The 10,247-nt window shown below is 36.1% G+C and overlaps 3 protein-coding genes across 3 annotated transcripts; 1 reads left to right on the top strand and 2 right to left on the bottom strand.

Annotated features, from left to right (window-relative positions):
- The first annotated feature begins 1,077 nt into the window (after positions 1 to 1,077).
- On the top strand, positions 1,078 to 3,922 carry LOC113289510 (abscisic acid 8'-hydroxylase 4-like). Its single transcript, XM_026538777.1, has 9 exons — positions 1,078 to 1,378; positions 1,481 to 1,802; positions 1,880 to 2,032; positions 2,133 to 2,381; positions 2,516 to 2,605; positions 2,724 to 2,802; positions 2,888 to 2,994; positions 3,123 to 3,241; positions 3,543 to 3,922. Exons 1-9 carry the CDS (start codon positions 1,176 to 1,178, stop codon positions 3,631 to 3,633), a joined length of 1,413 nt encoding a protein of 470 aa, XP_026394562.1. The 5' UTR covers positions 1,078 to 1,175; the 3' UTR covers positions 3,634 to 3,922.
- A 1,239-nt stretch (positions 3,923 to 5,161) lies between these two features.
- LOC113289509 (thioredoxin-like 4, chloroplastic) lies at positions 5,162 to 7,452 on the bottom strand. The gene is made up of 4 exons (XM_026538776.1): positions 7,326 to 7,452; positions 5,904 to 6,566; positions 5,625 to 5,678; positions 5,162 to 5,514 (listed from the first exon to the last, which is right to left on the bottom strand). The coding sequence occupies exons 2-4, from the start codon at positions 6,357 to 6,359 to the stop codon at positions 5,401 to 5,403; spliced, it is 624 nt and encodes a 207-aa protein (XP_026394561.1). The 5' UTR covers positions 6,360 to 6,566; positions 7,326 to 7,452; the 3' UTR covers positions 5,162 to 5,400.
- Positions 7,453 to 8,840: 1,388 nt separating this feature from the next.
- On the bottom strand, positions 8,841 to 9,911 carry LOC113291570. The gene has a single exon (XM_026541092.1). The coding sequence runs from the start codon at positions 9,909 to 9,911 to the stop codon at positions 8,841 to 8,843; it is 1,071 nt and encodes a 356-aa protein (XP_026396877.1).
- Positions 9,912 to 10,247: the final 336 nt, after the last annotated feature.

Below are 10,247 nucleotides of genomic sequence, written 5' to 3'. Positions count from 1 at the left end.
ATGAACGGGGGAGAATGGACCAGTGGTCCTCTTACCCCACGTACGTTGTTATGATATAACCGCTGGTAGTTTTCCAGGGTGCTGATTTCAAATGCATCCAGGCCAACAAGGACAGTAGTGTCTGAAATTCTTGCCGTGGTCTCCGCAATGTCTTTAATTATCTGGGGAGACGCTCTTTATGCATGGTAAAGTAACCTGCATCATTTAAATGACTTGATCAAAATTTCATTAAAAACAGAACTATATGCAGTAGGTCAGAAAGAAAACCGATGGAAAATGTGAAATGAATGATCAGTCCATGTTGGATGGCAAACGCCCATTCAAAATGCGAAGCCTATTTTGTTCACTACCTCAACTTTGCACAGAAAATATTTTTCTAGTACAGTCGGGATTTAATTTTTGATCTTACTGGATAACACTAGCACTAAGTGAAATTAGGAGCTGGATTTTTTGTCGACATTTTAGTATCTTAATATCTGATGTAATCTGTTGAAAGATAGAGACTTGACTTTGACCAAAAACTGAAAACTTGGAAAAGATTACTTATGGCCAGAAACATTTGTTGTGGAAATTTGGAATATCAAATACTCCCTCTGTCCTAAAATTTCTGTCCTCTATTCTATTTTTGTCTGTCCTAAAATATTGTCCAGCTTCTGTTTATAGTCATATTTTTTAGTCAAACTCTCAAATATATCCTTCAAATTTTTATAATTATAAAATTATTTTAAATATCACCAATCTAAATATTAAATGATATCTTCCTCAATAGGAAACAAATTTACTAAGTCAATCCATAAAGATTTTTATTTTTATCTTTTATTTAAACATTTCTATAAATATTATAATTACCAATGTATTTTTCTTACATACTCCAAATACTCCTTTTAATTTTAGTAATGATATATCATTCAGTAGGGATAGTTTTGTAAACTCCTCCGGTCTCCTTAATATCTTGACTTAGTCAAAGCGGACTAATAATTTAGGACGGAGGGAGTAAATTTTTTCCAAACACTGCATATTTAATTTCATCCCAATCCTAATAACTCTCTCATCTATATAAACACTCGAAACCTTCCTTGCTTTCAAACATACTCAAACAGCAACCGCAAGGATCACAACAATAAGACATCACACTGTTTGATGCAATATATATTATAAGCAGAGGAGATCGGCATATGAAAATGGCTGTGTTCGCTTACATTGTTGTGATGAATCTTCTCTCATGCATGTTGGTGTTTTTCTTGAAAAGGAATAAGATTAGGAACCCTAAACAAAGAGCTAAACTTCCTCCTGGTTCAATGGGTTGGCCTTATATTGGAGAAACACTTCAACTCTATTCTCAAAACCCAAATGACTTCTTCTCTTCTAAGCAAAAAAGGTTTTCTTTCTGCAACATGTTTATTTGCGATCTGATGATTTACTTCATTCTTTTCAGTTAAAAAAATGCTAACATATGATCTGTTGTTGTTCGGTGATTTAGGTACGGAGAGATATTCAAGACCCATATACTAGGTTGTCCATGTGTAATGTTAGCAAGTCCAGAAGCTGCTCGTTTCGTTCTGGTTACTCAAGCGCATTTGTTCAAACCCACATACCCAAAAAGTAAGGAACTCATGATCGGTCCATCTGCTCTCTTTTTCCACCAAGGTGATTATCATTCTCAGCTTAGAAAACTAGTTAAGAGCTCTCTGTCTCCGGATTCTATCCGCAATCACGTTCCCCACATTGAATCTGTTGTCCTTTCCACATTGGATTCCTTGGATGGTTGTGGCGTAGTTAACACCTTCCATGAAATGAAGAAGGTTAGTAATTGCTTGCTTGTATGTCAAACTCGTCTTGCACATCTTACCGGATTCTGATTCATTTATGTTCTTGCCAGTTCTCTTTCGATATCGGTATAGTCTCCATTTTTGGGGATCAGTTGAATGAATACTATAGGAAGGAGTTGAAGAAGAACTACGCCATACTAGATAAAGGCTACAATTCTTTCCCAACAAACATACCGGGAACTTCATACCGCAACGCCGTATTGGTAAGAAATTCACATACGAATTCAGTTCAATATAATTCTTTATCTTTAGAAAGAGTTGAGCTGACACAGTTCATTTCCTGTAATTGTCAAAATATTGAAGGCGAGGAAGAGATTAAATGAGATTCTAAGTGAGATAATTACTGCTAGAAAGGAGAAGAAACTAATGGGGAAAGATCTCTTGGGTAGTCTAATGAACTCCAGAGATGAAAACGGACAAGCCTTGACAGATAACCAAATTGCGGATAACATAATCGGGGTGTTGTTCGCTGCTCAAGATACTACAGCTAGTATGCTTACTTGGACTTTGAAGTTCCTCCATGATGACCCAAAACTTCTGGAAGCTGTAAAAGTAAGAATCACCCACATAAACTTTTTATCTTTTTCCTGTTTTGCCGTAGTTTTAGCTTGTTTGAAGCTTTCTGTGAAAAACTACCCATGGATGGCCGTACTAAATATTTAGCTGTAATCAAATTTTTCTTGCAGGCTGAACAGAAGGCCATATATGAAACCAACGATAAAGGTATTCAACCATTGACGTGGACACAAACTAGAAACATGGTTCTAACTTATAAGGTATGTACATAAATTCTCACCGTAGAAGCAAGTCAAAGAAAGAAAAAAACACTGTAAATTTCTGTTTTAGATTTTTTGTTACTGCAATGGTTGATAGAGAAAGTGATCAATTTTTCAGGTCATACTAGAGAGTTTGAGGATGGCAAGCATTATATCATTCACATTTAGGGAAGCAGTGACTGATGTAGAGTACAAGGGTAAGAGTAATGAAAAAAAAACTACTTGTTCTTCTTTTTGATACTATTTAGCAGCTTTTCTGAATTTCAGTGTCATTACTTGCAGGATATCGTATTCCAAAAGGTTGGAAGGTGAAGCCTTTATTCAGGAATATTCAGCATAACCCAGATTTTTTTTCTGATCCCCAGAAGTTTGATCCCTCTAGATTTGAGGTATTTTGCAACAGTTCTGACTTCTGATATCTTCAGTTATTCAATCTCTGCAGAGTAATTCATCCTACATTTTTCTTGCGAAATATCAGGGTAATTTTAATGTTTCTTTTTCTTAATGTGTTTTTCAGGTTGCACCAAAACCCAATACTTTTATGCCGTTTGGCACTGGTGTACATGCATGTCCTGGTAACGAACTTGCCAAGCTGGAGATACTGATTTTTATCTACCATCTTGTCAACAGATATAGGTATGAACTTGTGCATACAAAATAAGATACTGATATACTTCAACAACAAACCAACAGACAAACAAACAAACAAGAAGAACAAAAGAAACTCCACTATAAATCCCATACACATGGCAGGCCCAAACTCACAGCCAAAAAGAACCTAACTATTCAGGATGACTCGAGACTACTTTTCAAAAACATGAACATGTAATCTCATATTAGGCGAAAAACTCGAAAAATGCTATAAGCTAGAGTGCTATGAATTTTTCTGATAAAGTCATATTTTTTATGTCTGTTTTTCTGTTGATTTGGATTGTAGGTGGGAAGTGGTGGGATCACACAGTGGGATTCAGTATGCCCCGTTTCCAGTCCCTCAACATGGATTGCCAGCCAAGTTTCAGAAAGAATGAATCCATAGATAGAATGGGATGTGCAAAATAGCATATCTCTCTCCATTCATTACTAAGAAGAAAAGAATCTAACCCCAGTCACATGTATCATCTCCATTTTCATTATCAATTTCACTCAGTAACTGTTGGCTCTCTATCTTCTATTCAATTGGTCCCCCCACCCATGGATGTTTACTGTAGTCTTTCCAATTGTAAGTGTAACCTCTTGATGACTATTGATGGAAAGAAAGGGAATAATTTGAAGAAAAAAAAATTAAAGTTGCTCTAGTAATTCTACCATTACGAATACTACTACTGGAGTTTCATGAATCAAATGTTAACATCATTCACTGATATAATGCCATTTGGCGAACTCTCGAGACATGAAAAGACGTGGGCGTCACATGAACAAGTTCGTAGCAGAGGCTGCGAACAAACCACACGTCGCTACTATGATTGGCCAAGTAAAAAAGGCTGCACTGTGAGTGTTCCCTAAGCTGGAGGGCACCATCTTATGAAGACAAACACAGTTCTCTGATATTTGACATCATTGTGGGTCCATTAAGAAACTAAGCCACATTTTGATGCTACTCTTTCTTAACCACACTGGTCGGTGCTTCTACTTGAATTTTCGTTTTTCTTCTTTCGTTTTCTGGGTTAATCTTATGAAAACTGACAGGAAGAAATTACAACCAAAATAAAGTTCACTAGATTTTCAGTTTCTAATCCTCAATAAAAGTGAACTTGCCTAATTACGAAAACCTCCACAGAACTAGTCACTCTCTAATCCTAACTAAGGCTTAATCTCTAAGACGATTAAACATGGGTTACGTGATGAGTCAAGATTATAAACCAACTGTGGTCTTGATGTAATGTAGCTCAAGTGTAAAAGAAATATAAATTAACCCAACATGAATGATATGAAAAAAGTAATGACAAAGATAGCAATGAAAATATATGAATACCAAATGGATTTGACATGTCAGACAAAATCTTGATGTGTTAATATAAAGAAACCCCTAGAACCAAACTATGGTAAATGTTAATATGCGTCTAGTTCAAACTATTAATAGTCAAATTGCAATTATTGGTTTGGAGATAATGAGCTTTAAGGTAATCTAATATGAGGAACTCTGTATCATGATAATAAGCTAAAAGAGAAGTTGTTTCTGGACGCTTTTACATCTTATCGTTTTCATTATTGACAATCAGCAAAGCAGAAAGTTGACTCTTCCATAAGCATTCTTGACATAATATGTTGTACATAAGATTTCTCACCCAAATTGTCAACAGCACTGATGATTTTGTATAAACTAAAACAAAGTATGTTAAATTCCAATTGAAAATAGTCTACGAATTTGATATCCATTTAAAATGTTTGGTAGTTTTAGAACCTTGGAGCTTTCAATAGATACAGTTGCACTACAAGAAGTAGACATCGGAACTATATCTATTGCTAGCTTAAGTCATCTGATCCCTATTCGTCAACAGTTTAGTGGTGGAAGTCAGAAATATAATAATGTGGCGTTAACAGATAAAATGATCCCCATTCATCAATAGCAAATATCACAACTTTATAGAATTTCCCAGATAGTACAAGCAAGTTTATATATATTCGAACTTGAGATTCCTTCATTTGTACAAGGGAAAATGCACATAATAATTTTATATATATACTCTCTAAGTAGAGAATTACTATCTGTAGATTCCATTAAGTGGAATGGATTTTTCTGGTATAAGGTCTACATAGAAAAAGTATTGCAAGCGCAGAAATAAAACCTGGTTGCTCTAAATGTCTGCAGACGAATATTTACGAATTGCAGCCAAAATCCTCTCCTTGTCCCTGGTTGCGAATTTTTCCAATAAGACTCCATCTTTGTAGAAGTGAAAGAGTGGCACTGCCTGCAACATTTGAAATCCCTTCACATCTTTGACTAGAGATGAAAGCAAAGGATACTTGGCTATAGACCTATTAAACAAAACTTGCATGGGAAACCTTACAAAATCATTACCTTGATTCTTAATCTGTCTGCTGTCTCAGATTGTTCATCATATTCGTCCATAACCTGCCGTAATCAGAAGAAAGGAAATTAAAACCTATGATTAGTTGGACATAAAAAGCTTATATGAGTAATATTTGTTGGCACAATAACCATCGGTTAAGCAAATTTCTACTCCCTCTTGACTGGGTGTTTCTGTGTTCAACAATTTGTATCAGATGTGATACAAGAATGGAGAGATAAACGATGACAAACATGTTATGTATCATAATCAACCGAAGAAATACCCACATTATGCTTCAAGAAGATAACAGGAGCGTCCTTTTTTCCAGATCCTTTGCACAATTTGGAGAAGCCTTGCTCTATATATTTGCAACTTCCACAGGAAGTACGATAAAAATCCACAACAACTAAGGAGCTATCTTTTTTGGCCCTCTCCAGAATACTGAACAGTTCGTCATCAGTCTTAAATTCTTTAACACATTCCACAGGACAAAGCTCATCATCTTCATTAGACAATTCCCCTTGATTTTCATCCATAACACTTTTCCTTTCCAAAAAGCTGCTATTTATTTTCAGGCTGTGTAGATTTATATGATTTGTCAGATAATGAACTCTCGCCGCTACTAACAGAAAATTAGCATGATGTGACACTGAAGGAAGTGTGCAAACAGCTCCAAATTGTCCATTTGGAGCTTTTCCATAGTTTAAAGACAGCACTGGATGGAATACGTTCTGTATTTGCATGACGACGAATGTCACACACCCTAAACCAAATAACAGTCCTCCTTAATAACGTTCAAGGAGAGAGTTTCAATGAAAACGTCTTGGTTTAGACTCTAACCGAAACTCAAGTAGAACTCCAATTAATTTGGACTCAAAAGGTTAGAGACTTAAGAGTACTTCCGAGTTCCAAGCTAATATCTATCGAAATGGTAAATCAAGAGTCATCACCTGTATGACAAAAAAAGAAACACAATCAAATTGATACCTTCAAATCTTGAGGTAATATACTTGACAATAACAAAAGTTCAATCATGACAGGATAAGATCAAGTGCAATTTCAGACATGTACAAGTAAACCAATTACAGGGTCACTGCGTCTAAAGCTCCTCACTTGATTTTCCCTTGTCCTCATTACAAAAAAGCAATACTATGAGCCAGTAAATGCTTATGGAGGAAAACAATTAACATGCTGACAAACTAACAATAGCATTCTACATTGGCTAGAGCAGACATTTAGCTTGGCCCTTGAACTCCAAATAGGATTTAACATGTTGCCAGATCATTTTTGGAGTGTTGGACAACTCCTCCGGATCTGGGTAGGATGCTAATACTAATCCCGTCCTTGTAAAGACGGTTTTTCAAATTCAAATTCAGAGAAAAAAACATGGTGGTGTCACTCATTTTTCTTTTAGAATGTGGTACTACATTTGAATCTTGTTATTGTTCATCTTATCTTTGTAAACAAAAAAAACATACTACTCTAAATTCCCAAAGAATTAAACCAATAACAGAAATCAAAATTAAGCAACAAATATAATTCATCTAACAACTTTCACGAATAATATAAGACCAGAGTTAATTTCATACTCAACCAAACGATCAAAACATACCCAGAATGTGATCTTTGTAAGCAAAACCAATTATGTTTTACGTTTTTGTTGGGGTTTTAAACCAAAAAACAATTGAAATTAAGCATTTTGTGTTTACCTAATTCTGGGAATGCAGGAACTCCGAGAGAAGAAATGATCATCCCCTTCTGGCTTCTGTTGAGCTCTCAAAGTTTAGAGGTTTTACTCAGAGAATTATTGATTATTTTTCATTGGCTAAGAACTTCTAACTGTCTAATCGTGAAAAATATCTTAAGAAAAAGTAGTACGGGTAGGGCCCTTGAATATTACCTTGGACAGAGGCCTCGGCCTGATCTGCTTCGGGAGAGCACATCCAGACCTGTGGCTATGGCTCATAAACGATGGGCCGTTAAACTCGTAAAATAAAGTAAATTTTTTTTTTATAGACAACGGCCTTCAAAAAGGCTAATGTTTCCCTCGACTGTTGGTAGGAGCCAAACAGGAGGAACATACTAGTACATAGAGGCATTGTTTGTTTTTTCCCATTGAGCTACCGAATTACAAACACGCGGTTGGAAAATAAAGATACAAGCCACTAAATTAGAAGAAAAAAACTGAATATCCTTAAAAATAGCATCCGCACGCGAGTTTCCATCGAACATGTCAGCTGAAAATTGTTCAATGAGGGACTTCGCATCGCTTTCGATAATGATATGAGTTAACTGCTGCTCCACTGCTTTCTTCAAGACTGCCCAAATAGCTATGGCTTCAGCAGACTGAACATCAAAGACCAGGGAGACACAAAAGGAAGCTTTACTAGAGAAATCTCTCATCATATACCCTGCACCATTAGCTCCAGAAGTGTCATCATAAGCACCATCAGTATTACATTTAATCCATCCAAACGAGGGGGAATCCATTTATCACAAATACTGACAGGAGTAGTAGAAGAAACTGTAATAGTGTAATGCAAGGTTTTCTAGTGAGAAGCATTGCTATAGCTCTAGCTAAGACAATAATATGGTTTTCAATCAGATTTTGGAAAATGAAATTGTTTCTGCTAGTCCAAATGGACCACAAAATAGCTATAAAAAGGCATTGAGCTTCATCAGAAAATTTAGACAAGGGATCAATTAACCAAAAGAGAAGTCATTCAGTGAAAGATTTATTTTGGAAAAATTGAGTATTTGTGTTGAAATCAGAAATGAACCAGACCCTGCTAGCAAAAGGACAGAGAACTAAAGCATGCATAATAGTTTCATGAGGATCAGTACAACTTGGACAAACAACATTGTGCACATGAATTTTAGTGTGTAAAACAGTTCTGGAAGGAAGGGCATTTCTAGCTGCTCTCTAGACAAATACTTAAATTCTATAAGGAGCTCTGATTTTCCAGATGCGCTTCCAAATATTTTTACAAGGGGGGCCTAAGACCTCTGAGCCCATGTACGAAGATTTAGAAGAAAACTTGTCATTCTTTGATAGATCCCAAGCCCTCCTATCAGGAGTGCAAAGCTGGCTTAAGGGAATAGTGACAATCTTCTGAACAAAAGCATTATCAAAATGGGTGTTGAGTCTAGATAAATCCCAACTTCTGGTATGAGAATCAATGAAATAAGAGACTTTGATACTAGGATCAGGTGGGACTAAAGGGTTAGGTGTGGCAGAGCCCAGTTGTGGGTATCCATTTATCACACCAAGGGTTAATAAATTGACCATCCCCTACAATCCAGTAGATGAAAGGCTTAATGAGTTCTTTTATAGCATGCAAACACTTCCAAGTCCAAGAGCACTTGCCAGTGCACTTAGCATTCAAGAAATCAGTTCTTGGAAAGTATTTAGCTTTAAGAACAGTTTCTACCAAACAATTTTGGTTTTCCAGGATTCTCCAAGCATTCCTAGCCAGCATAGCCAGATTATTCAATTCAGCCTTTCTAAATCCTAAGCCACATTCAGCCTTGGGGGAGCATAAGATATCCCAGCCTAACAAGTGCAATTTCCTGTCTTTTGGGTCTAAAGTTTCTCCCCACAAAAATTTACAAAGATGAGAATCCATTTGTTTACAAAGATGTTTAGGGATAAGAAAAGCTCTCATTTGAAAAATAGGAATAACTTGGTCAATATGCTTAACCAAGGTAGTTCTAGCAGCCTGAGACAGGAGCTTATGTAGCCAGATAGAAATTCTGGCATCCACATCTTGGAGAATACCCATATGGGTTTGGATTTTAGAGGCTTGGAACACAGTGGGAGTGCCAAGATATTTTCCTCCTAGGTCCCTGCTCTGGATCTCAAGAATGTTTGACAGAAGAGCTTTCCTATGCTCAGGAATTTTTCTACTAAATAAAATACCAGATTTTTCAAAATTAATTTCTTTCCTAGAGGCCAAGCAATATTTTTGAATATAGTCTTTTATGACTTGAAAATTTTGGGTGGTAGCTTTAGAAAACAAGAGAGAGTCATCAGCAAACAACAGATGTGTCATTTCTGGAGCATCTTTACAAACTTTGATACCTTCTAAAGTTCCATTATTTTGAAGGCTATCAATGTAAGAAGACAGAGCTCCAGAGCATATGATGTAAAGATAATGGGAAAGAGGGAAATCCCCTTGTCTCAAACCTTTTTCCGGTTGGAAAAACCCTGTTGGGCTACCATTGAGAAGGACAGAGTAAGAGACAGTAGAAATACATTGGTTAATAAGTTTAATCCAGTGGTTAGGAAGACCCATTTTAGTTAACACCTTTTCCAATAAAAACCCATTCAATCTTATCATAAGCCTTAGACATGTCAAGCTTGATGGCAGCTATGCCTTCAATTTTGTCATTATGATTGACAACATATATGGCCTCATTAGCTAGAAGAATATTATCTGAAATACTTCTCTTTGGTATAAAGGCACTTTGATTTTGGGATTTTATGTTATTCATAAAAGGTTTGAGCCTATTAGCAAGAGTTTTTGAAAGAATTTTGTAAATGAAATTACAGAACCCTATTGGTCTGTACTGGGACAGAAGTTCAGCAAGGGGAACTTTGGGAATAAGGGCAATATTAGTATGGTTAAAAA

This window comes from Papaver somniferum, chromosome 6 (assembly GCF_003573695.1).
Source record: "Papaver somniferum cultivar HN1 chromosome 6, ASM357369v1, whole genome shotgun sequence".
Classification (NCBI taxonomy): Eukaryota; Viridiplantae; Streptophyta; class Magnoliopsida; order Ranunculales; family Papaveraceae; genus Papaver; species Papaver somniferum.
Note: the sequence above shows the minus strand (reverse complement) of the source record. Positions and strands in the feature narration are given on the sequence as shown.